The sequence below is a fragment of the Rhineura floridana genome, chromosome 3 (genome assembly GCF_030035675.1).
Source record: "Rhineura floridana isolate rRhiFlo1 chromosome 3, rRhiFlo1.hap2, whole genome shotgun sequence".
NCBI classification, from domain to species: Eukaryota; Metazoa; Chordata; class Lepidosauria; order Squamata; family Rhineuridae; genus Rhineura; species Rhineura floridana.
In genome coordinates this window covers 66,762,059-66,788,378 of record NC_084482.1, presented here as the reverse complement: position 1 = coordinate 66,788,378, position 26,320 = coordinate 66,762,059, and the positions used below count along the sequence as shown (strand labels likewise).

At 40.4% G+C, this 26,320-nt stretch overlaps 1 protein-coding gene across 1 annotated transcript in view; it reads left to right on the top strand.

Moving 5' to 3' along the window:
* LOC133380008 (myosin-1B) overlaps nt 1-23,810 on the top strand; it is a 30,160-nt gene extending 6,350 nt beyond the window's left edge. Inside the window, exons 8-39 of the mRNA XM_061616410.1 lie at nt 1,547-1,610; nt 1,706-1,804; nt 1,910-2,013; nt 2,675-2,813; nt 7,116-7,234; nt 7,366-7,515; nt 8,115-8,285; nt 11,055-11,361; nt 11,455-11,522; nt 12,498-12,585; nt 13,236-13,353; nt 13,657-13,780; nt 13,863-13,999; nt 14,097-14,352; nt 15,739-15,981; nt 16,085-16,261; nt 16,341-16,486; nt 16,591-16,681; nt 16,779-17,168; nt 17,781-17,907; nt 18,197-18,315; nt 18,556-18,752; nt 19,349-19,532; nt 19,622-19,787; nt 20,029-20,153; nt 20,359-20,667; nt 20,755-20,958; nt 21,433-21,558; nt 21,658-21,828; nt 22,636-22,740; nt 22,846-22,941; nt 23,522-23,810. Of these exons, the coding sequence (XP_061472394.1) occupies nt 1,547-1,610; nt 1,706-1,804; nt 1,910-2,013; nt 2,675-2,813; nt 7,116-7,234; nt 7,366-7,515; nt 8,115-8,285; nt 11,055-11,361; nt 11,455-11,522; nt 12,498-12,585; nt 13,236-13,353; nt 13,657-13,780; nt 13,863-13,999; nt 14,097-14,352; nt 15,739-15,981; nt 16,085-16,261; nt 16,341-16,486; nt 16,591-16,681; nt 16,779-17,168; nt 17,781-17,907; nt 18,197-18,315; nt 18,556-18,752; nt 19,349-19,532; nt 19,622-19,787; nt 20,029-20,153; nt 20,359-20,667; nt 20,755-20,958; nt 21,433-21,558; nt 21,658-21,828; nt 22,636-22,740; nt 22,846-22,941; nt 23,522-23,677 (5,076 nt within the window). The 3' untranslated portion in view covers nt 23,678-23,810. The remainder of the gene's footprint in view (nt 1-1,546; nt 1,611-1,705; nt 1,805-1,909; nt 2,014-2,674; nt 2,814-7,115; nt 7,235-7,365; nt 7,516-8,114; nt 8,286-11,054; nt 11,362-11,454; nt 11,523-12,497; nt 12,586-13,235; nt 13,354-13,656; nt 13,781-13,862; nt 14,000-14,096; nt 14,353-15,738; nt 15,982-16,084; nt 16,262-16,340; nt 16,487-16,590; nt 16,682-16,778; nt 17,169-17,780; nt 17,908-18,196; nt 18,316-18,555; nt 18,753-19,348; nt 19,533-19,621; nt 19,788-20,028; nt 20,154-20,358; nt 20,668-20,754; nt 20,959-21,432; nt 21,559-21,657; nt 21,829-22,635; nt 22,741-22,845; nt 22,942-23,521) is intronic.
* Nucleotides 23,811-26,320: the final 2,510 nt, after the last annotated feature.

Here is a 26,320-nt window from a genome sequence, read left to right as displayed (position 1 = left end):
ATAGGGGAGAGTCAGGTGGGTGGAGGTGCAAGAAAGTTGAAGTTAGAGTGTTCCAGAAAAGGCTTTGCTAAATAACTGTGGCTAATATTCAAGAGCCACTTTAGGTGAGCTCAAGGCCTTGTAGTAGCCCAGTGGATTTACCAATTTCGTAAAATCACATTTTATATAAATGTACAATACAACCAAGCCTATCTCTTCTTTGCCATAATTCCTTAAACTTTGTGCTTATTTGCTTATTAGGAGTTAAAATAACACAGAAGGTGAAGTGTTAGGAAATAGCCTGCATTTAAAAATACATTTTGTTCTGTTTATCATATATAATACAACTGGAGTGAGCCACTTACACCTTGTCTTATCACATTCAACCCACACTGACATTTATAGTTTAATAATGGCTTCTTGTAACTTGTTATAGTAAATATTGTTCAAATAAAATTATTTCAAATTTGGGTTATTCAAAGATTTTATTGTATATTTTGATTTACTTCGATTTACTTCTTGTTTAAAGTGCTGAGAGAGAATTAGATTCAAAAAGCATTTGCTCCACACTCCTTAAATTCCATAGGATATGTTATTATGTGTGATACCCAACTAAGCCATGCTCAAAACAGTGTCAAGGAAATATATGGACTTGAGTTACTTAAGTCCATTTCTTTCAGTGGGATCTTCTCTGCATATGACTTATCTTTGGATGAAAGATGAAAAACACCACTGTTACAAACACCATGAAAAGGAAGAGCCAAAAGAGCTTTGGCTCCAAATAGGGTAGGATGTATAAAGTGTTCATAGTTCATTTTCATTATGTGTATAATAGTGGTGGTTGGCGTACAACACTTTTGTCCAATCATAAATGTATAAAATCATAAAAATAGCTCTGTGAAGATAATGAAACACATGCAAAAGGGCTACCTTTGAAGACAGTTCGGAAGCTACAACTAGTGCAAAATGCGGCGGCCAGATTGCTGACAAGGACCAAGCGGTCCGAGCATATAACACCTGTTCTGGCCAGTTTGCACTGGTTGCCAATATGTTTCCGGGCTAGATTCAAAGTGTTGGTATTAACCTATAAAGCCTTTTACGGTGCGGGACCACGATACCTTGCGGAACGCCTCTTCCGATATGAACCGGCCCGTGCACTACGTTCTGCTACGAAGGCCCTCCTCCGGGTTCCAACTCACAGGGAGGCCTGGAGGGTGATGACAAGATCTAGGGCCTTCTCAGTGGTGGCCCCCGAACTATGGAACAGTCTCCCTGAGGAAGTACGCCTGGCGCCGACTCTGCTTTCCTTCCGGCGCCAGGTCAAAACCTTCCTATTCTCTGAAGCATTTTAAGTTACATTGATCTAATTTTAATAATGTTTATTGTATTGTTGATTGTATTTTAATATTATTTTGTTATTCATTGTATTTTTATACTATTTTATGTTCACCGCCCAGAGAGCTATCGCTAGTCGGGCGGTATATAAATTTAATAAATAAAATAAAAATAAATAAATAAAACCTGCTTTAAATGTCTTGTAATTAAAATACCGCTTCCCGGCCCCCAGGGTAAATTCATCAGAATCCACTTTGGTGCTACAGGGAAACTGGCTTCTGCAGACATTGAGACATGTAAGGAACTTTACTAGAAGACCTTCCTTCCTTCCTTCCTTCCTTCCTTCCTTCCTTTTAATTAATTACTTAATTATACTTCATTGCCTTGCCAGATCTGCTGGAGAAGTCCAGAGTTACTTTCCAGCTGAAAGCTGAAAGAAGCTACCACATCTTCTATCAGATCATGTCCAACAAGAGGCCGGAACTGATTGGTAAGAGGCATCTGTTTTGGTGGCTGCTGCTACTAAGAACTGGTCTTGATGCCTGATTATGGAATAGATGAAAGTAAATCCACATCTGTGCTTCTCCTCACTCAGAGATGCTTCTGATTACTACCAACCCATACGACTTTACGTTTGTGAGTCACGGTGAGATCTCTGTTGCCAGCATTAACGATCAAGAAGAGCTGATGGCAACTGATGTGAGTAAATTGTAGAACTGAGTTCATGAAATTTGATTATACTAGTTTTCCAGCTTAATTTATTCAGTGGAAATTAGCTTTTTGGGGTTGATAAGCCACCATTGTAATGGGGGGAGGAAGACATTCTAGAAGTGCTGAGGGGTCAGAAGGTTTTCTGGGAATAGCAGTGGCTGTAGCAGTTTCTTCCCTTCCATCTATCCTTTAAACATAGCCTTGTGCTTGCCACATGTGGCCGCAGCTCTTCTATAATTTCTCTGACATTTTCCCCCCAAATGCCCTTTTGGAACAATGATACGACATGCTATCTTATGGTTTGAAGAGCACATTGTGTGTGTTTACGTGAAAAGATAGGCCTCTGGTGGCCAGTGGGACAGGCTGTACCTTCCCTGCCCCCACAGTGCCCCAGAACAAGACTACACCATGACATAGTATTGTTTGAAGCTGGGGGGGGGGATTGCAGACCTCTAATTCCCAAAAGGGTCACCCAAATTCTTTGACTCCATATGGGGCAAAAAAAAGAAAAAAGGGGAGAAAACCCAAAATGCTTGAAAAAAATATGTTTATTATGACAAACGCCCAACGCGTTTCAGCCACTCTGTGGTTTGGCCAGTTTTAGTTACTATTAGATTAGACACAACTTTGACTTTGATTTGATTGACAGGAAGCCATTGACATCCTGGGCTTCACTGCTGAAGAGAAGACAGCCATTTACAAGCTAACAGGAGCTGTGATGCATTATGGGAACATGAAGTTCAAGCAGAAGCAACGTGAGGAGCAGGCTGAGCCAGATGGCACTGAAGGTATTTGGAAGACTTGTGCAGGATACTTAGATATTCCAGAAAGAAGTGATTTGTGTTGTGGAAATTTATATTAAAGGTGCAAAACAAATGTGTACACTTAGCTGCATGTCAGGCTTTTCTAATATTATAATAGATACAGTTGCTTGTAACATCCTCCCTCTTGGATACAACATAAGTATGGCACCTCATATCACAGTCTGCATAATTCCTTAGCTATCCGAAATATACCCAGTTGATTACTATGCTCTGCAGATGAGGGCCTCCTGCAGATACCATCCTATCAGGAGTTCCATTCCACCCAACATAGGAAGCGGACCTTTTATGAAGTGGCACTTACCCTTTGGAAATCCCTCCCCTTAAATATTAGACAGGCACCAACTCTGTTATCGTTTTGACACTTACTGAAGATCTTTCTCTTTCAACAAGCCTTTTAAATAGAGACCTTCTCCCAGTTTATGTCTGTGTTGGAAATGCTTTTAAAGATGTTTAAAGATATTTTGCTTTAACATGTTTTTAAAGATGTTTTGTTTTAATATATTTTAGAGTCTGTTTTTATAATGTTTTAGAGTGGTTTTAGTGGATTTTTTTGCCACCCTGGACTCCTACTGGGAGGAAGGGCGGGATATAAACTTAATAAATAAATAAATAGTGTTGGTAGCTGACAGGATATTATTATTCCAGGGAATGTATATCAGTGGGGTTGGATACAATGCTGTCCTTCTACACTTTACAGTTATCTTCCACCCACAGGAAAACTATTTACTACTTTTTTCTAGAGTGTTGCACATGAGTGAAATTAAATCCTAAATATTATTATCCAATTAATTATTGAATATTGTATTTTTCAATATTGTTTTGTTTATATGACACCCAGGAATTATTTATATATTGATAGCTATATCAATTTAATTAATAAATAAAATTAAGATGTACTTCCACTTTCACAACTGCTTGCACAAGTGGAAGCATGAGAACAGCTGTAGAACCAATCTATTAGCACTGCATGAACTCTTTTGTAAGTTCTTCTGCAAGTGTTTGTGGAATAGCACTAGAGGCTATTTTTCTTCTGCTCATGGTTCTGTGGCTCCAACCATTCAGAAATATATGCTGAGTCTTAAAGTTCAGTTGGAAAGGAAGCTAACCCTTCTCTGGAGATTTGTTGCCTAAGAGCTCACCTTTAGAAGCAGAAATTTACCCATGTGCCCTTGTAGTCATGCAAGAATTCAGTGGCCTCTTTTTATTCCTTACACACTGCAGATATAGATTCCAGTGTGATGACCCTGGGGGAAAAAGAGGGCATTATGCACCTCGACTTGGTTTTTGGTCCAGATGGAGGAAGGGGTGGTCTGGAGATAGGGGGGTGGATGTTACCCCATTGTCATGGTCAGATCACTTCCTGGTGAAGTTCAGACTTATGGCTCTGATCATTACCTGCAGGGGTGGTGGACAGATTAAGATGGTCTGCCCCCAGAGCCTAATGGAATCCACTGGATTCCTCAATGCCCTGGGGGAGTTCCCAGTAGATAGAGCAGGTGACCCTGTTGAAGCCCTTGTCACACTGTGGAACAGTGAGGCGCGTCAGGCTCTTGACACGGTTGCCCCTGAGCGCCCTCTCTGGCATTGTGGAGCCCAGTCTGCACCTTAGTATACCAGTGAGCTAAGGGCAATGAAACAGGCTGGACGACAGCTAGAGCATAGGTGGCAAAACACGTGCTATGAGGCTAATCGGACATGAGTAAAACATCATAACCGTGCCTATTATGTTGCAGTGAGGGTGGTAAAGAAGGCCCACTTCTCTGCCTCCATCGCATCCTCAAGTAGCCGTCCGGTGCAGCTTTTCCATATTGTCTGGAGTCTGTTGACATCAACTCCAGGAAATGGAGTTTTTAGACCCTTCGGAGGGCCACTGTGAATTGTTTGCTAGGCACTTTGAGGGTAAAGTTGCTTGCCTCCGTAGCAGTCTTGATGCCCCACCCACATCTACTGTAGTCCCCAATGAGGTGTCCAGTGCAAAGTCTGCTGCAACTTCTTGGGAACGGTTTCAGTTGATGCAGCCTGATGATGTGGTCAAGGTGCTTGCGATGATGCGGCCAGCAACGTGTCCTCTTGACCCTTGCCCTTCTTGGCTTATTAAAGCTTGCCGAGGGGGTTTGACCAAGTGGATCCAGAGTGTGGTCAATGCATCATTGCGGGAGGGAGTAGTTCCAGGCGCCTTGAAGGAGGCAGTGATCCGACCACTCCTGAAAAAGCCCACCCTGGACCCATTGGTTTATGACAACTACCGACCGGTTGCAAATACCCCTTTTTAGGGAAGGTGATTGAGAGGGTTGTGGCGCAGCAATTGCAAGTACTCTTGGATGAAACAGATTCTCTTGACCCATCCCAGTCTGGGTTTAGGCCTGGTTATGGGTCTGAATCGGCCTTGGTTGCCCTGATGGATGACCTTTATCGGGAGAAGGACAGGGAGAGTGCGACCCTGTTGTTCTTACTTGATCTCTCAACGGCTTTTGATACCATTGACCATGGTATCCTTCTGGGCCAACTTGGTGAGATGGGTATTGGAGGCACTGTTTTACAGTGGTTCCAATCCTATCTCCAAGGTCGCTCTCAGTGGGTGACTGTCTTTCAGCCCCCTGGCAGTTGTGCTGTGGGGTGCCGCAGGGTACCATCTTGTCCCCCATGCTGTTTAACATCTATATGAAGCCCTTGGGAGCAGTCATCAGGAGATTTGGGGCAAGGTGTCAGCAGTATGCTGACGATACCCAGCTCTATTTGTCCATAACATCTGAATAGGGAGAGGCCGTGCAAGCCCTGGACCGGTGCTTGGACTCGGTGGTGGGCTGGATGAGGGCCAATAAACTGAGTCGGAATCCTAGCAAAATGGAGGCGCTGTGGGTTGGTGGTTCCCGAGTTCGGATAATTGGTCAGTTGCCTTCTTTGGACGAGATCGTACTCCCTCTGAAAAAGCAGGTCCGTAGTCTGGGGGTGCTCCTGGATCCATCTTTGTCGCTAGAGGCCCAGGTGACCTCAGTGGAAAGGAGTGCCTTTTACCAGCTTTGGCTGATAAGACAGCTGCGACCATTTCTGGACCGGGATAGCCTGACCACTGTTGTCCATGCACTGGTAACCTCCAGGCTGGATTACTGTAATGTGCTCTATGTGAGGCTGTCCTTGAGGTTGGTCTGGAAGCTGCAGCTAGTGCAAAAGGCAGTGGCGAGACTGCTCACTGGGACAGGGTATCACCAACATGTCACCCCGCTGCTGAAAGAACTGCACTGGCTGCCCATTTGCTACCGGGCCAAGTTCAAGGTTCTAGTTTTGGTGTACAAAGCCCTATACAGCTTGGGACCAGGATACATGAAAGACCTTGTTACCCCTTATATACCCAGCAGATCACTGCGCTCTGCAGGTGAGGGCCTCCTGCAGATACCAGCTTATCAGGAGGTTCGTTCTGCACAATATAGGAAACGGACCTTTAGTGTGGCGGCACCTACCCTGTGGAATTCCCTCCCTTTGAATATTAGGCAGGCACCATCTCTGCTATCTTTTCGGTGCCTTTTGAAGACTTTCCTCTTCCAACAAGCCTTTTAAGTTGAGACCTATCCCACTCTGCGTCTGTGTTAGAATTGCTTTTAATATGTCTTTTAATATCTTTAACCTTTTTTTAAAAAGATGTTTCAAACTTTTTTTAAAATGTTTTTAACGTTGTTTTGTTTTAATTTATTTTAAGGTCTTTTTATGATGTTTTAAAGTGCTTTTAGTGTTTCCGTTTGCCGTCCTGGGCTCCTGCCGGAAGGAAGGGCGGGGTATAAATAAAATAATAAATAAAATAAATAAAAATTAGCCATTTGGACAGGGAATAAACAGGTGCCCAGCTTTTTACAGAGTATTTTTTTTAAAGCTGTATAGTTTTAGTTTGTTCAAAATGCTGTGGCTCTTAGAAGGAAGATGTGTTTTTAAATGTTAACATAGTGCTAGTAGATTAAAGCACTTTGTCACCCTGCTACAAGAAATTCACTTTAAAAACACACAAACTTGTTTGATTCTGAAAGTGACAAGGAAGTCCACTGAAAAGTGTGGGATGAAAAATTTATTAACATGAAGACATGTAAATTTGGGATGAATATTTGTTGTATAACCACCCCATAAACAAATTAGAACAAATGCTTAATTAAGACTAGACATAGTCTAACCACACACAAGCTTTGTGCAAGCAAACCATGACGTACAGTGAATAAATAGTCTGGAGGAGCCCATAATTAGTATTCCAGTGCTGATAATCTCTCTCATGTCTATGCTTAGTTGCTGACAAGGCTGCCTACCTCACGAACCTCAATTCAGCAGATCTGCTGAAAGGTCTGTGCTTCCCCCGAGTCAAGGTCGGCAATGAATATGTCACCAAAGGCCAAACTGTCCAGCAGGTAAAGTTACATTTTCCAAAATGCGTGTTTTGATTTAATTATCAGTGATTATTCACTGCCCCAAGGAGGGGCGAGTCAAACATATTTCTCTGCTGTCAATGGTAACCCCTGCCATTATATTGTCTTTTTAGGTGTACAACAGCGTGGGTGCTCTCGGAAAAGCTGTCTATGAAAGGATGTTCTTGTGGATGGTATTGCGCATTAACCAGCAGTTGGATACCAAGCAACCAAGACAGTATTTCATTGGTGTGCTGGACATTGCTGGCTTTGAGATCTTTGATGTAAGCAAACAGAGAGAAAGACAAAAATGTAACTTTAAAAGGGAAACAGTGTTTTGTTTTCCTTTTGCTAATTCAAAATTGCATCACTTTTTGATGTTTGAGGCTGGCAGCCAAAATATTTCAACTTTAGTATCTCTTCAAAATACAGAAAACTTTTCTGTGCTATAAAATGTGCATCAGGTTGGGATTAATCTCCAAGAAAAGGCATGCCTAAATAGATGCCTTAAAAGCATTTTAGCATGGGGCACATTACAGGAAGATACATACTAAGGCAGGAACTGAATCATTGACAGGATGGAACTGAATTATACACATGCAAAAACTGTGTGAGGCTGAGAAAAAGATGTCATAAAAGTCTAGTTAGATATTGCATTCTGTAGACAAGTGCCTACAGAAGAGAAGGAAGGGATTTCAAGCTGCTGTAGGGAGTTTGTTTCCCTAAATAAACTTGGGTGGATCCACGAGTTTTAATGAATTTTTTTTTTCTTTTTCTGTAGTACAACAGCTTTGAACAGCTGCATCATACTTAGAAACTAGTATTAAGGGTGGGTAGTGCTGAGTTGTACTCTTTAATACAAATTCTCATTTTATTTTGCAAGTTCAACAGCCTGGAGCAGCTGTGCATCAACTTCACTAATGAGAAACTGCAACAGTTTTTTAACCATCACATGTTTGTGCTGGAACAAGAGGAGTACAAGAAAGAAGGAATTGAATGGGAGTTCATTGACTTTGGAATGGACTTGGCTGCCTGCATTGAACTTATTGAGAAGGTACCTTTTGCAGTATGAATACTTGATCTGCTCTGAAATGTTTTAGTTACTGGTCTTTACATGGGAGATAACACATACACCATGAGGTATTTGCAATCCTCCCATAATAAGCGCAGCCCCAACAGAGGGTAGGAAACTCCAATGCATGGTACACTATACACAAGAGGAGGTGGGTTGGATGTGGCAGGTGACTAGATCATGTCCACAGAATTTTAGACCAAATCGTCACATCTCAAACTCTACTGTGAGGCCTTCCATGTGTTCTTTTTTATGCAATAATTGTGCAATTGTAATTCAATTAATTGAAAGGGATCTAGACATCTTGCCAATCTAGTAGCACTTCATTACATTTCCCCACAACTTTCTAAGAAAATTGGCTTTTACACCCCAGTCTATTTATTTATATAGTACCATATGGGTACATGGTGCTTCACAAAGAACAGGCCTTACAGGCCACTACTCCATGGGGCTTACAAACTGAAAACAGATGCAAAGGAAACAACGGAGGAGCAGTAGAGAAATGGAGACGGGTGAAAGCAGAGGAATATGTAATTATTTCAGTTACACTTTGTTACAGCTTTGTTACAGTGGGAAATTGTCAATACGGACTTATTCTAACATGGGGGGGGGAACTTGTGACCCTTTAGATGTTGCCTGACTCCAGCTCTCATCAGTGTCAGCCAGCATGGCAAACAGTCAGAGATGATGGGAGCTGTAGTCCAACAACATACGAAGAGCCATAGGTTCCCCATCCTGTTCTAAAGGTTCCAGGATAGAACAACAATAGGGTAGAAATACTAAGATAACCTGTTCCATAAGGGATTGTTGTTGTTGTTGTTATGTGCCTTCAAGTCAGTTACGACTTATGGTGACCCTATGAATCAGTGACCTCCAAGAACATCTGTCATGAACCACCCTGTTCAGATCTTGTAAGTTCAGGTCTGTGGCTTCCTTTATGGAATCAATCCATCTCTTGTTTGGCCTTCCTCTTTTTCTACTCCCTTCTGTTTTTCCCAACATTATTGTCTTTTCTAGTGAATCATGTTTTCTCATGATGTGTCCAAAGTATGATAGCCTCAGTTTCATCATTTTAAGCTTCTAGTGACAGTTCTGGTTTAATTTGTTCTAACACCCAATTATTTGTCTTTTTCACAGTCCATGGTATGCGCAAAGCTCTCCTCCAACACCACATTTCAAATGAGTTGATTTTTCTCTTATAGGCTTTTTTCACTGTCCAACTTTATTTATTTATTTATTTATATCCCACCCTTCCTTCCAGCAGGAGCCCAAACAGAAACACTAAAAACATTTTAAAACATCATAAAAAGACCTTAAAATACATTAAAACAAAAACAACAACTTTCACATCCATACATAGAAATCGGGAATACCATGGTCTGAATGATCCTGACTTTGGTGTTCAGTGATACATCTTTGCATTTGAGGACCTTTTCTAGTTCTCTCATAGCTGCCCTCCCCGGTCCTAGCCTTCTTCTGATTTCTTGACTATTGTCTCCATTTGGGTTAATAACTGTGCCAAGGTATTGATAATCCTTGACAAGTTTAATGTCCTCATTGCCAACTTTAAAGTTACATACATCTTCTGTTGTCATTACTTTAGTCTTTTTGACATTGAGCTGTCGTCCTGCTTTTGTGCTTTCCTCTTTAACTTTCATCAGCATTCTTTTCAAATCATTACTAGTTTCTGCTAATAGTATGGTATCGTCTGCATATCTTAAATTATTGATATTTCTCCCTCCAGTTTTCACACCTCCTTCATCTTGGTCCAATCCTGCTTTCCATATGATATGTTCTGCATACAGATTGAACAAATAGGGTGATAAAATACACCCCTGTCTCACACCCTTTCTGATTGGAAACCAATCGGTTTCTCCATATTCTGTCTTTACAGTAGCCTCTTGTCCAGAGTATAGGTTGCGCATCAGAACAATCAGATGCTGTGGCACCCCCATTTCTTTTAAAGCATTCCATAGTTTTTCATGATCTACACAGTCAAAGGCTTTGCTGTAGTCTATAAAGCACAGGGTGATTTTCTTCTGAAATTCCTTGGTCTGTTCCATTATCCAATGTATGTTTGCGATATGATCTCTGGTGCCTCTTCCCTTTCTAAATCTAGCTTGGATGTTTGGCATTTCTCGCTTCATATATGGTAGGAGCCTTTGTTGTAGAATCTTGGGCATTACTTTACTTGCATGGGATATTAAGGCAATAGTTTGATAATTACTGCATTCCCTGGGATCCCCTTTCTTTGGAATTGGGATGTATATTGAACGCTTCCAGTCTGTGGGCCATTGTTTAATTTTCCATATTTCTTGACAAATTTTTGTCAAAATTTGGACAGATTCCGTCTCAGTAGCTTGTAGCACCTCTATTGGTATGCCATCTGTTCCTGGTGATTTGTTTCTTCCAAGCATTTTAAGATCAGTTTTTACCTCACATCCAATAAGTAATAGAAATAGGGTATTCACTCTCTGATACACCACTATGCCCAGATTATCCAATGGAATATATTAAGGGAAATGTCTATTTTTACATTTTTGATGTAACTATTGGTTGAACTGCACATGATGTAAACCAGAAGTCTATTTCAGCTTTTAATGGGACTTGTGCTTGCATATTTGTATTCTCCTCTTTAACTTTTCTGCTCTGACAGAAAAATATTCAATGTTCAACAGTCATGTTATTCCAAAGTCCAGCGCTTCCAAAAGGCTGACCTAGCAGTCTCATTATTGTTTTTATTCTTTGCAGCCAATGGGCATTTTCTCCATCTTGGAAGAAGAGTGTATGTTCCCCAAGGCAACCGATACTTCTTTCAAGAACAAACTCTATGACCAACATCTTGGAAAATCTCCCAACTTCCAGAAGCCCAAGCCTGTGAAAGGCAAAGCTGAGGCCCACTTTGCTCTGGTGCACTATGCTGGCACTGTGGACTACAATGTCAATGGCTGGCTGGAGAAGAACAAGGATCCCTTGAATGATACTGTGGTGGGGCTGTATCAGAAATCATCCATGAAGACTCTAGCTTTCCTGTTTGCTGATCGCCCTGCAGATGCTGGTAATGTTAATGCATATCTATGAAGAGATGCTTCTCTTGACATGCAAGTATTGTTATTTAATAAATGTAATAATTTTTCCATGTCAATTTTAGAGGGTGGTGGCAAGAAAGCTTCTAAGAAGAAGGGCTCTTCCTTCCAGACCGTGTCTGCTCTCTTCAGGGTATGGTATATTCCTAAAATCTCTTTTTAGTGGGAGGATTTAAAAAAGGTTCATGAAATGTCTATATTTCTCAGGATTTCACATCAAATCATTTTGAATATCTGATGGAATTCATGGAATACTCTTCTTTTTAATTTTTTTTTTTTTGCCACAGGATTTAGATTACATGCCTATATCATTCCACATAATTAAAACATGGACAAAGTACATGGAATATCCTTTGCTGCCCTAAGTCTCTAAAATGCAGGGTGGGAATCAGTATTGTAGACAAAACCACATTAATTTTTATTACAATACTTCACGTTACTTTGCCTAAAGAATGTATATGTGTGCTGCTGAATTATTTATTAGTTAAGGCAGGAATACAGCATTTGTGGCCCTCCAGATGTTGCTGGGATACAACTCCCATTATTCCTGAGCATTGGCCATGCTGGCTGGGGCTGATGGGAATTGGAGTCCAACAATATCTGGACAGCCACAGGTTTCCCACCCCTGATCTAAAGATTAAATCCAAGAAGCAGTATGCCTCCTCCAGAGCTTGGAAAAGTTACTTTTTTGAACTACAGCTCCCATCAGCCTAATCCAGTGGCCATGTTGCCTAGGGCTGATGGGAGCTGTAGTTCAAAAAAGTAACTTTTCCAAGCTCTGCTCCTCCCCCTTGCCAGCATACAAGTAGGACTTTATTAGGGCTGCCATCCGGGAAATTCCTACTATCAAAGAAAGAAGTGGCTATTAAACTGAATAGCAACTTGTTTCACTGCAAATGGCTATATCCCAAACATCAAAGCAAGCATTGGCTGTAGATGTTAGGGACTGAAATAAACTCTGTGGAACCTGGCTTTTTATCTGTTTTATATGTGATGAACCTATATTACTGCCCCCATCCCTAGCCCCGTTTGCATGCATGTGTCTCCTTTGCATGCACACACCCCTTCTTTGGACTATTGCACAGCATATTTGCTTCTGATTCTACAGGAGAACTTAAACAAACTGATGACCAATCTGAGAAGCACTCACCCCCACTTTGTGCGCTGCATTATTCCCAATGAAACTAAAACACCCGGTAAGGCATTGTGCTGTAACATAAACAAATAAATTAAGCAGATTTTATTGTATTTTTAGTGATCACCCTCATACAATTTCAGTGAAAAAAGTCTATGTAGTTTCACATTAAGCATTAATTCAAACCATAACACTACATTCAACAATATATGAGAGAAGTCAAGTACAACAGACGTAATGGATCAGTCTGATTTTCACTTGCTGCAGTTACATGATCCCAGAAGGAAAATGCCTATCCAGAAATTTCACAAGTATGTCATTACCTATTAACTTTTGAGTGCTTTTTCTGCTCTGATCAGACAGTACACTGTTTTTTTCATGATTAGTTTTCGTACTGAATTTTAACAGTAATAACAGAATATATGTAGCTTGTAGTTCCATATATATTTGCCACTCTGTTTAAAATGTGTAAGATTCCCCACTGCTAATGATTTACATTTACAGACCCTAGAAGTCTGAAAGATGTTCTTGATATGTTTAGCATTCCAAGAGGAGAAACATATTTAATGGGGCTTGTGTAAAAGCATCCTTAGCTTTCTGTGTATCAGATGTTCAAAAAATTGAGGAACCTGAACGGGAATAAAGATATAAAAGAGCAACAGTATTTGCCTCTTTAAATTGGTGTTAATTCCTGATTTGTTTTGTTTTTAGGTGCAATGGATCATGAGCTCGTACTGCATCAACTGAGGTGTAATGGTGTGTTGGAAGGCATCCGCATTTGCAGAAAGGGATTCCCCAGTAGGATCGTTTATGCTGATTTTAAACAGAGGTTAGCTTGGTCCTCCTATAGAGCTCCGTTATGTATATCTTCAATGATTTTAAGAAAATATCTTTATTATAGATTCAGTTCATTACAAGACTAGATTCATTTACCATTGATGAGGAGCACTTTTGAATAAAGTGTTGCTGCTTTTTCAATCTGTTCTGAATGTTTTCAGAGACAGCTAGATATTTTATAACTTTTTTATTCAGTAATTCCTTGACATAATTTCCAGGACTAATCATAATAAATTGCTCGTGAATCAGGTGGATTTAACAGCAATACATCTGCATCTTCTACTTTCTTCAACAGATATAAGGTTTTAAATGCAAGTGCAATTCCAGAGGGACAGTTCATTGACAGCAAGAAAGCTTCTGAGAAGCTTCTTGGATCCATTGATGTTGACCACACCCAGTATAAATTTGGACATACCAAGGTATAAACCATTTCTGATGTAAACACCTTTTAAAATTACATAAAGGTTGAGTGTGACATTCTGTAACATCTCCTTTCTCCAGGTGTTTTTCAAAGCTGGCCTTTTAGGTCTTCTGGAGGAGATGAGAGATGAAAAGTTGGCACATCTGATAACACGTACTCAGGCTATGTGTCGTGGTTTCCTAGCAAGGGTAGAGTTCAAGAAAATGGTGGAAAGAAGGTATGGCCCTTACAATTATTTAGAATAGTACTGTAAGAGGTCTTGATTTGGTTGGTCTGCACAAGTCATTCAATATGTATCTTAACTTTGTTGGCAGAGAGGCTATCTTTTCCATTCAGTACAATATTCGTTCATTCATGAATGTCAAACACTGGCCGTGGATGAAACTGTTCTTCAAGATTAAACCACTGTTGAAGAGTGCAGAGTCAGAGAAAGAAATGGCCACAATGAAAGAAGAGTTTGAAAAAACCAAAGAAGAACTTGCTAAATCTGAAGCCAAAAGGAAGGAGCTGGAGGAAAAAATGGTGTCTTTGTTACAAGAGAAGAATGACTTGCAGCTCCAAGTCCAGGCTGTAAGCATTATTGGTGACATTAAATGTTTTTGTCATATTGTCTTTATTACTAGTTTAGGTAAAGGAATGCAAACACTGCAATGGAAAGTCCATAAAGAATACTTGAAGTTATTTAGGCTTTCTCCCCCAAATATGGCTATGTATAGATTTGTATATCCAGGGCCGGTTCTAAAGGGCGGCCAGGTGGAGCACTGGCCTGAGAGCCCCTGAAGCTACAGGGGCCCCTGAAGGGCCTCTCTGCTCCCCTTCTGTGATCTGCGGCAGCAGTCACGGATTGCAGGACAGGAGGAGCTTTCAAGCCGCCCACCATCCCCCCGCTTCACCTACCTTTCTCTCTGCTGTTTTATGCGGCTGCGTGCACTGTGCACGCAGGGTTGCCATCAATCAAGATGGTGGACAAGGTTTCCCTAAGGGGCTGAAGCCTCTGCCACTCTCTTGGTTGATGGCAGCAATGCACATGCATGCATGCCATCAACTAAGAGGGTGGCAGAGGCTTCAGCTCCTTAGGGAAACTTTGGCCACCATCTTGATGGATGGCAACCCTGGCAAGCAGCTGCAAAAAACAGCAGAGAAAGGTAGGTGAAGCGGGGGGATGGCAGGTGGCTCAGAAGCTCCTGTCCTGCAATCCCCAGCTGTTGCCACAGATCGCGGAAGGGGGGCGGAGGGGCCTGGGGCAGGCTGGTGCCCAAGGGTCCCAGCATGCCTGGAGCCAGCCCTGTGTATATCCTCCTATGTCTGTACTATAGGCACCATGGAATTTGCATTAGAATCTCGTATAAACGTAGGTCTAGTATTTAGCTTTTTGTTTTTAAATCAACATGTACTTCAGATAGATTATTTGTTCATATAAAGGTGAAATCCTTTTTGAAACATTATTTACATATTTACATACATACAGTTTGTTTAGGCTCATTGTGTGAGAGATGGAGAGAAAGGGAAAAGGGTAGCTGGCATTGTGATTATATTTAAGTAAAATAGAAAATACTCATGGAGGGAAAATAGTACTGGTGATCATTTGGCAACATTTTCAGAGCTTGTTTCTTGATTCTAGAAAATATCAGTAGAGTCACCAGCCAATGCTTTTGTTTCTCTAAATTACAGTTGTTTAGACTTGATATCAAATGAATTTAATTTGCTTATAGAATTTCTTTAATGTTAAAATACAATTAATCAATAATTAATATAAATTTAAATTTTCAGTATGAAAATTACTTTGCATAGGAAAATCCACTCAAGTAGTGAATTTTCAAAAAGGAGGTAGATACCAAACTCCAATGGAAATAGAATAAACCTTATTTTCTGGAACATGACCAATGTGGTTCTTCATTGTTAGAAACTGAACATATCGATAGGGTAAAAACATGTTTAAGTTGCATTTTTTTCCAGGAAGCTGATGGCTTGGCAGATGCTGAGGAAAGATGTGACCAGCTGATCAAAACCAAAATTCAGCTGGAAGCTAAAATTAAGGAGCTGACTGAACGGGCAGAAGATGAAGAAGAAATGAATGCAGAGTTGACAGCCAAAAAGAGGAAACTGGAAGATGAATGCTCAGAACTGAAGAAAGACATTGATGATCTTGAGTTAACCCTGGCCAAGGTTGAAAAGGAGAAGCATGCCACAGAAAACAAGGTAATGACCAGAATACATTCAAATCTAAAACAAATAATCAGGATGTGGTATTGCCATTCCAGAATAGAATGATACGTTGAACCTGTTTGTTCACTTCTCAAAGGTGAAAAACCTCACTGAAGAGATGGCAGTCTTAGATGAGACTATTGCCAAATTGACCAAGGAAAAGAAAGCCCTCCAAGAGGCCCATCAGCAGACCTTGGATGACCTGCAGGCAGAGGAGGACAAAGTCAACACTCTGACCAAAGCAAAGACCAAGCTGGAGCAGCAAGTGGATGATGTAAGCCCCATAACAAGGAGAAGAGCAGCTCTGAAGTAAAGGTTTGGTGGCAGAGTCTTTATGATCTCTTTGTCTTCAGCTTGAAGGGTCACTGGAGCAAGAAAAGAAGCTTCGCATGGACCTTGAAAGAGCCAAGAGGAAGCTTGAAGGGGATCTGAAGTTGTCCCAGGAATCTTTAATGGATTTGGAGAATGATAAGCAGCAACTGGATGAAAAGCTTAAGAAGTAAGTAAGAACTGCTGTGTGGAAGACCTTTTGGATGATGTTATGCTATCCTACTCTCTTAGCATTTGATTGGACTCTAACACTTCGTGTTTTGTTGTGAAAAGGAAAGACTTTGAAATCAACCAGTTCCAAAGCAAAATTGAAGATGAGCAGGCCTTGAGCGCCCAACTTCAGAAGAAGATCAAGGAGTTACAGGTAAGCCAAGAAAAACACTTTGGCTCCATTGTGCCTGGAAAAAATAGTTCACCTGGGAAGACTTTTTGAGTTTTAATGGTTCCTTCTCTTCCTGTAGGCCCGCATTGAAGAACTGGAGGAGGAAATTGAGGCTGAGCGTGCATCTCGGGCCAAAGCAGAGAAGCAGCGGTCAGATCTCTCCAGGGAACTTGAAGAGATCAGTGAGCGTCTGGAGGAGGCTGGTGGGGCAACAGCAGTTCAGATTGAGATGAACAAGAAGCGTGAGGCAGAATTCCAGAAAATGCGCCGGGACCTTGAAGAGGCCACTTTGCAGCATGAAGCCACTGCAGCTGCCCTCCGCAAGAAGCATGCAGACAGCACAGCTGAACTTGGGGAACAAATTGATAACTTACAGCGTGTCAAACAGAAGCTGGAGAAGGAGAAGAGTGAGCTGAAGATGGAGGTTGATGACCTTGCTAGCAATATGGAGTCTGTGTCTAAAGCCAAGGTATGCTATGGCAATTTGAAAAGTCAATCGAAATTGATTAGATTTACACTTCTGTAACTTTATACTGGATTGGAATGAAAAAATGTAATTTTAAAAAATATTCCAATTTATGTGAAAAAAATAAAAAAATAACTTTTAAGAACTATTTAGAAATTTAACAAAGTATGTTATACACAAGGCAAACAATATATTCAAAAACATCAAAGAAAAGTCAAGGAATTTCATTATTAAAAATAAACCATAGTGAGTAGCAATTAAAATTTCAATATAATTTAATACATTAGTATCTCTATCTATATTTAATATTTAATCTATTTGTGAGATGAACAACTTTTATTCCATCTTGTATACATAACGAAGCCCTTATTTTCTTTTTCTTGAGTAAAATAATGCATCACATATTCAGGGCTCTTTATTCCAAATTCTTTTTCATTATTCAAAACATTCCCCACTCTCCAGTATATGTTTCTGGAGTCCATTGCCCTTCTAAACTACACATCAGTCATCCTTACTAAACACTGCAGAATGTTACAATGCATGTATCTGAAACCAAATGTAAAGTACAGTGAAGTCATCTAATATGATTCTTTCTCCTTGCCTGTACACCTTTAGGCCAATCTTGAAAAGATGTGCCGCACTCTAGAAGATCAGCTCAGCGAGCTTAAAACAAAGGAGGAAGAGCATCAGCGTACTATTAATGACCTGAATGCTCAAAGAGCTCGTCTGCAGACAGAAGCTGGTAAAATGCTTAAGCAAATTACTGAAATGGCTTGTTCTGAAAAAATACAGCTATGGGCGATATCAAGTTTAGTCTATTCAGAGTAGACCCACCGGAATTGTCCACTAATTTCAGTGAGTCTACTCTGAATATGACTATCATTGGATATCTTTTTCCCTACTTATTAGGCCTGCTATGAACACCATAATTGTATCAAATAATTTCCTGAACTTCTCCATTTTAGGTTATAATGTTAATGCAAATTTTCAATTTTCTTCTGTTAAATTTTATTATGTATTCTTTGCTTCAGGTGAACTCTCACGACAGGTAGATGAAAAAGATGCTTTGATTTCCCAGCTCTCCAGGAGCAAGCAAGCTTTTACTCAACAAATTGAAGAACTGAAAAGACAGCTTGAGGAAGAAGTAAAGGTGTGGACTTTGATTCAAGAGCTTATTTGTCTTTCATAATGTCAGAGACATCTGATATCTTCTTTTGCACAGACTCAATAATACAAGATTTGCCTCACCGTATATTTATTTATGCTTAATGCATTCCATTCTCTGCATGCTCAGTTTATGTGAGACAACATCTTGCAGATGGGCAATTTTCATGTTTTGAACAGTGCTCTGAATATTTACATAATCTACAATACTATGTTAATTCTGTAGGCCAAAAATGCACTGGCCCATGGCTTGCAATCTGCTCGACATGACTGTGACCTCCTCCGAGAACAATATGAAGAAGAGCAGGAAGCCAAAGCTGAGCTTCAGCGTGCTCTGTCCAAGGCAAACAGTGAAGTTGCCCAGTGGAGAACTAAATATGAGACTGATGCCATTCAGCGGACTGAGGAACTGGAAGAGGCCAAGTATGTACAGAGGGTAGATCAATTATGTGCTTTATAACATTCTTTGGAAGTGCCAAAAAAAAAAGGTTGTGTGATAAAAATTAGAGAACTCCATCAATTTTCAGGAACACCATTTATGGGCAGAGGACTAGAACAATTAAGAGAGAGGACATGTTGTTGTTATTTCATCTGAGCTTAATTTGACTGTTAGGTAGAAATTTGTATGTAACCTGGAGAGATTTTTTTGTAATCTAATGATTACAAAACCTACTCATACACCTGAATCCAATACGTCTTCCTTAATTAACACAATACTCATATATTTTGAAGTGACAGAAAGAAGACAATATGTCTTTATGTAGATTGGATTGAGCAAAACAGTTATTTGTATCAGAGTCAGTGAACAGAACAGGTCACATGTTGGTATGTGCTGGACTGCTAGTGGCAGATAGATTGAATTGTGATATGTGTTAACATGTAAGGAGCTAAAGTCATGCTGAGACCAAGATTACATGAAAAAGAAAGTTCATGTTCCCTGGATGCACTCAGTATCTTTAAACCATTTACCTTTAATGGGCAATTAAGAATCACTGTCTGCTGTGATCACATTCCTCCAGGAAAAAACTTGCCCAGCGTCTGCAGGATGCTGAAGAACACGTAGAGGCTGTGAATGCCAAATGTGCTTCCCTTGAGAAGACAAAGCTGAGGTTGCAGAATGAAGTGGAGGACCTGATGATTGATGTGGAAAGGTCCAACGCAGCCTGTGCAGCTCTGGATAAGAAGCAGAAGAACTTTGATAGGGTATTTGGGGGGCATAATTAACAAGCATATTGCACAAAGCGCTCAGGTTCAAATTAACTCATTGCTTATTTCTTGGTGTCGTTTTGCAGGTGCTGGCAGAGTGGAAACAGAAATATGAGGAAACACAGTCTGAACTGGAAGCTTCCCAGAAGGAGTCTCGTTCTCTCAGCACAGAGCTCTTTAAGATGAAGAATGCTTATGAGGAATCCTTGGATCATCTGGAAACTCTGAAACGCGAGAACAAGAATCTCCAGCGTAAGACATAATCTCTACCTAAGCATTCAGCCAACTGTGTTCATATTTGTAATAGGAAGCTTCCATTAGATTTGTATGTAATTATCTTTCTCATAGGTTACTGATAGGGTCAGCCCATCAAAATGAATGGCAAATGTTTAATTAGTATTAATGATTAGGTTGTACATTTTCACTGTAAACATAAAATAGAGAGATGGCTGACCTCTCTACCTGACTGACATGTTTGTGTGTAAACCAACAGAAGAGATTTCTGACCTCACGGAGCAGGTTGCTGAGGGAGGAAAAGCTATCCATGAGCTGGAGAAAGTGAAGAAGCAGATTGAGCAAGAGAAAGCTGATCTCCAGTCTGCCCTAGAGGAAGCTGAGGTACATACACCATTAAACAAATAATTATTTTGTGGGATAAATCAGAAGACCAGACATTTTAACCAACTGTAAACACTGCTCTCTTCATACTGTCCTAATGACCACAGATGAATTGTGCATACAAACTACTTGCTGTTAGTATTTCTTATTGAATAAATAGGACAATTTGATACGGTGAATCCACATTATCAATTCTTGTTTTAAGGCCTCACTGGAACATGAAGAAGGCAAACTCCTCCGCATCCAACTTGAGCTCAACCAGGTGAAGGCTGACATTGACAGGAGAATTGCAGAGAAGGATGAGGAAATTGATCAGCTGAAGAGGAATCATGTGAGAGTTGTGGAGTCCATGCAGACCGCATTAGATGCTGAGATCAGGAGCAGGAATGATGCCCTGCGGCTGAAGAAGAAGATGGAGGGAGATCTGAATGAAATGGAAATCCAGCTGAGCCATGCCAACCGCCAAGCTGCTGAGGCATTAAAGAACCTCAGGAACACGCAAGGAGTACTCAAGGTACATATATATTTCTGAATTTAAGAAATAGTTCTAATTCTTATTGTGCAAAGAATTCCCTGATAATATCTCAATATTGTTTTTTAGGATACCCAGATACATTTGGATGACGCTCTGAGGAGCCAGGAAGATCTGAAGGAGCAAGTGGCCATGATTGAGCGCAGAGCTAATCTGATGCAGGCAGAGATTGAGGAACTTCGGGCAGCTCTGGAACAGACAGAGAGGGCCAGGAAAGTGGCTGAACAGGAGCTTCTGGATGCCAGCGAACGTGTGCAACTTCTCCATACCCAGGTCAGTTTTTAGCTTTTAATGGGCTCATAATATCCCCAAAGTAAGGCTACACAGTAATCCTGCTGCATAGATCATGTAAATGCAAGGTAGCTATTTCTCTGTTCATGAAATAGCATTATGTATTACCCATCCTGTGTAATAACTACTGATATAAATGTGTCCATCTCTTTTTGGAATGTGACTGACTATATTTTGTACTCCTTACGACTATACTTTCATGATATGGTCAAGCGCTTCCAAAGGATTTCATCATCTTCATACTAATTAAGCCTGCACCAGTAAAATGTTTTGAGGGTTGGAACAGAAGTATTATGTGTTGTAATGTGAGAGGTTTCTTGAGGATTTAGGGAAGCTCCATGCTGCATTACTTTCGGCCATTTAACCAGGGATAGCCCCCCAGTTCTAAAGAATTATTAAGTTCAGGCTGAAGTTTGGGGCTAATATTCCAATCTCAGTTTTATTATTTTTAAACAGAATACCAGCTTGATCAACACCAAGAAGAAGCTGGAAACTGATATTGCCCAAATCCAGAGTGAAATGGAAGAGACCATTCAGGAAGCACGCAATGCAGAAGAGAAGGCCAAGAAGGCCATCACTGATGTGAGTGAGGGGGAGTTTTCTTTGAAAATATCATCCCCTTTATACCTGACCTGCATGACTTTCTGAATTGGTTGGTTCTTTTACTATTCCTTTTAATAGGCTGCCATGATGGCAGAGGAGCTGAAGAAAGAGCAAGATACCAGTGCACATCTGGAGAGGATGAAGAAGAACCTAGACCAGACTGTGAAGGACTTGCAACTTCGTCTTGATGAAGCAGAGCAATTGGCACTGAAAGGAGGGAAGAAACAGATCCAGAAACTGGAGGCCAGAGTGCGTATAAGAGCAGTTTCCCGTGCATTTTTGAATCTTGTGTAATCATATCCCACACCTTCACATGAGCTTGTATATTTGCCCACCTCCTACAGAATTACTTTACCTGTGTGGGTAGGAGAATTACCACCTAGAAGAGATACTATCTGAAAGTTCAGATGGAAGCAATGGTAACAGATACTTTTTTGTGGGCCTGAGGCTTTTCTTCAGGGAGAAAGCTCCCCCTCCCACAAATGCCCCTTCTCCCTAAAAACTGAATAGGAGAAGGTTCCCCCTTTGCTTATGTTCCTTTGAGACATCAGCAGTCATTACCCCTACTCAGATCTATTTGCATGTCTCAGACCCACCAGCATGTCTCACAAAAGACTTCCAGGTTTCATATGAATGCTGCATACAGAAATAAACAACAAACAACCAGCACAGCTGTTGTGTGGAAGCACAACTGAGTGGCAGTACAGAACCCTGAGGAAGAAGGAGCACATTTTCCAAGGTTGGAGAATAAGTTGCGCATCATACTAGCATGGCCACAGGGATGGGCTACAGATGAATAGAAATGAAGAGAAGAAGTAATAGAGGCAACTGAGGTCAGGATGCTGATGGAGGAAAAGTTTCTAAGTGACTAAGGGGGATGAAAAGGGTGCTGAGGAAAAGAAAGGTGGGACGAAGAAAGCTGGAAAGTAAAGTTTCTACCCATTCAGCTAGAGCTAATTTTTATGGCCGTATTTCCATACATATTCTCGTGATTTAATGGGAGCCTCTAGTGCCAGGAGACCACCTAAAGTGCAAGTCTTCTTTTTTGTATTTCAGGTTCGTGAACTGGAAGCTGAATGTGAGAATGAACAGAAACGCAGTGCTGAGGCTATCAAAGGTGTACGAAAGTACGAGAGGAGAGTAAAGGAACTAACCTATCAGGTGAGAGTGGAGGCTTTTAATTTCAAAAGCTTTTAGGAAAACTAACAATGGAGTAGATATCTTGAACTCCCACTCTCCTGTCTTTATATATTTCTAAAAATTCAGGCTGAGGAAGATCGTAAGAACGTTTTGAGGCTCCAGGATCTTGTTGATAAACTACAGCTCAAAGTGAAATCATACAAGCGACAATCTGAGGAAGCTGTAAGTATCAAATAATACATGGTGCACATTTCAGCTGAATAGTACACATGCTAATATGTCTTGTATCAACAACACAAACTGATTGAATAATGAAGTCTAGTGTTGAGCAGAACATGGTTATATCACGTATGAATCTTGTGAATTCACAGCATCTTTCATCAGAGAACTGCTCTTGTGTATGTACCCAAGGGATGAAGACTCCCATGGAGCTCTGCACAGGCAGAGGCTGTCCTGTTCTCTTTCACATTAAAATTTTAATATTCAATATTATATTGCTGCCCTGGGCTCCTACTGGGAGGAAGAGCAGGAGAGAGAGAGAGAGAGAGACACACACACACACACACACACACACACACACACACACATATATATATATATATATATATATATATATACATATGGAATTATTCACATATTTGTAGTCTGAACTTTTAATTGCATTTTATGCACTTCAAGATTACCTGAGAAGAATTATCATGTACTTTGTGTCCAGATTGCTGAGAATTCAGTTTGGTATTGCTGGATGAAAAGCAGGAAGGACTGAGTCCTATCATTTTCATATCTCTCTGTATCTTATCAGGAGGAACAATCCAATGTGAACCTGTCCAAGTTCCGCAAGATTCAGCATGAGCTGGAAGAGGCCGAGGAGCGGGCTGACATTGCTGAGTCCCAGGTTAACAAGCTCCGGGTAAAGACCCGAGAAGTGCACAAGAAGGTTGTTATAAGTGAAGAATAAGCTCACTTAGAAGCTGCAAAGTGACTGAAGAGAAGCGCAAAATGTGAAGCTCTTTGTCACTTCCTGTAATTACTGTCTATTTCCCTTCAGTGTTTAGAAAATAAAGATTGTAGAGAACTTTGCATACTAAAAATGGATGTGGCTTTTCTTTTTAACTTTTTAGTCCTAGAGACCTGGTAGGATTTGTGCGTTTCTGGTGACAATCTTAACTCTGCCCTAACATGCATGTATTTCAACATAGTTTTCAAATTCATGAGTATATATGATGACTTTCAGAAACATCATTACATAATCAGTGAATCACCATGAAGCTGAAGTCTCCTTGCAGTTTGTTCTGAACGTTAAGTACAATTACCTTGGGGTTTTCTTTACAATGGAAAGGCAGAATGCAAATGTAAAAATAAATGAATAAATTCATACATGATTAGTTTAAACATATACTAATAGAGCACATTTTCATGGTTATATTGGACCCAGGAGCTGAATACTGAATAGGATGGCCAGGAAAATATGCAAACATTTATTACTAGGCAAGGACATAAGAGAGTGGTATTTTTTATGAAAAAAATGCAGTTTCATGAGATGGGTGCTGGATTGTGGTTGTGCTGTCCAAAGAACTGGCTTGTCCTTTGGCCAAATTCTAATGACTCAGGCAGGTTGCCAAGGATGCAAATAAGCCTTTCACATCAATATCAGGTGAAAATGTAAGGAGCAAATGCATTTTGATGATCTTTTTAAAATCATTTAGTGCTATGAAAACTCATGTTAAATAGATTGTGAACTCATATCTCACACATCTAAACAAATAATTATCAGTTGTATATTTTTACTTGAATACCAAGTCATGTCATATTCAAAGGGATCAGTTCTAGACTGAGCAGTCTTTTAGGGATTTATTCATGATCTGGTTCTGAACTGAAAATACATACAATGCAAATTATACCAACACTGGCTATGACTTAAATGGGGAAGAGCACACAGCTAGAGTAGTTCAGAATAAATTAAAAGTATTTGGACAAAAATTTAAATTAACACAAACTGTACATTAGGAACAAGTATTACTGGTCATATTTGCAGAATGCAGACTGTTATCTTGGAAAGCAGACTCTTGAGTTAGGGCTGCAATTGTATACTCGCTTGCCTGGGAGTATGATCCACTAAACTCAAGTATAGGATTGGGCTGTAAATGATTTAGTGTACAACCTAGTGGATGCTGGATCTTGGTACTTGCTGTTGCAATCCCCACTCCCCACAAAAAAGAAAATCAGTCTAAAGAGTTGAAAATATTTTTTTATGAATTGTATCCAATAAAGTTATACTTGGAGTAGATAACTGAAATTGATGGACCTAAGGTAATCATGCCCATTAATTTAAGTGAGTCTACTCTGAATATGACTAACACTGGATGCAACCCAATGGGTGACATACAATGATGTCTGCCCACTTGCAGAATGGAAATCCATTTGCACAATAGGAATTCCAGCTTCTCTTTTCCCTTCTCTATCCTGCTGCACCCCCAAATATCTGCTCTAGAGGGGCCTCCAATGCTCCCGAGTAGATTATGGTGGTGCAAAGGGGGCTGCATGGCAGAGGAGAGGAAGAAGAAACCTCACTGTACGAGCAGACACCCACATACACTACATTTGATCTCACCCTATATCTATCTATATATAGGATTACTGGTGAGTCTGCTACTGAAACAAGTACATCTAAACCTGGGGTCTTTTGCTTAGAAAATATTGCCTTGAAAAATTGGAGCACAAAAAGGATTTGCCAGAATGTCTGGAAGGAAGTACAACAAACATTATAGAGGGGAGAGTACTGCAGTATCAAATGCTATAATTGGAAGATATTTTCTATGGTGTTTGAAACTATATGATAAATTGCACAAAATGTAATACACCCCTCATTCTTTCTTTGATCAGTTATTAGCTCACTTGATTTTAGTTCTGCTTCTGGTATGGGCCTACATAACAGATTTAAGCTGATATAGGTCTAAATTCTGCATAAATTGTTCTTAAATCTGAATGATCCTGCTCAGCTGCTGACATACACGTTACAACTCTACACAGAGATAATGGTTGTTTAGGAAACAGACTATATCATTTCAAATGCAGGACATGGGTGTGTATGTGTGTGTGTGTGTGTGTGTGTAAAAACCCCTAATTGACTGCCCAATCAGTGAATGGCAAAAATAAGCAGGCATAAATTGGAAGAGGGACTCTTGATAACAAGTCTGTATGAGAAGCAGATGGGAAGAAGATGGGAAGAAGATGGGAAGAAGAGAATATTGTAGGTTGGGGTGGATGGATTCAGACATGAGGGATCTACTTTGTCTACAACCCCAAAGTCCACCAACTAGAGCTGGGTGCAAAATAATGGCTTAGAAAGTTGGGAATACATACACTTAAAATTAAGGAACAGGGCACCTCTGAATTCATCACAGACCAGGAATCTGCTTTCAGTACCAGAACTGAGATAGTAGCTGTTCACACCAAAATCCATTCCTGCTTTTCCACCAAACTTCATTTCAGCAGCTTAATTTTGGGGTGAAATTTGCTATTGTTAAATAACAAAATCCTACTACAATTCACCCAGAGATCTACCAATAGATCCCTATCTACTTCCTGCTCACCTCTGTTG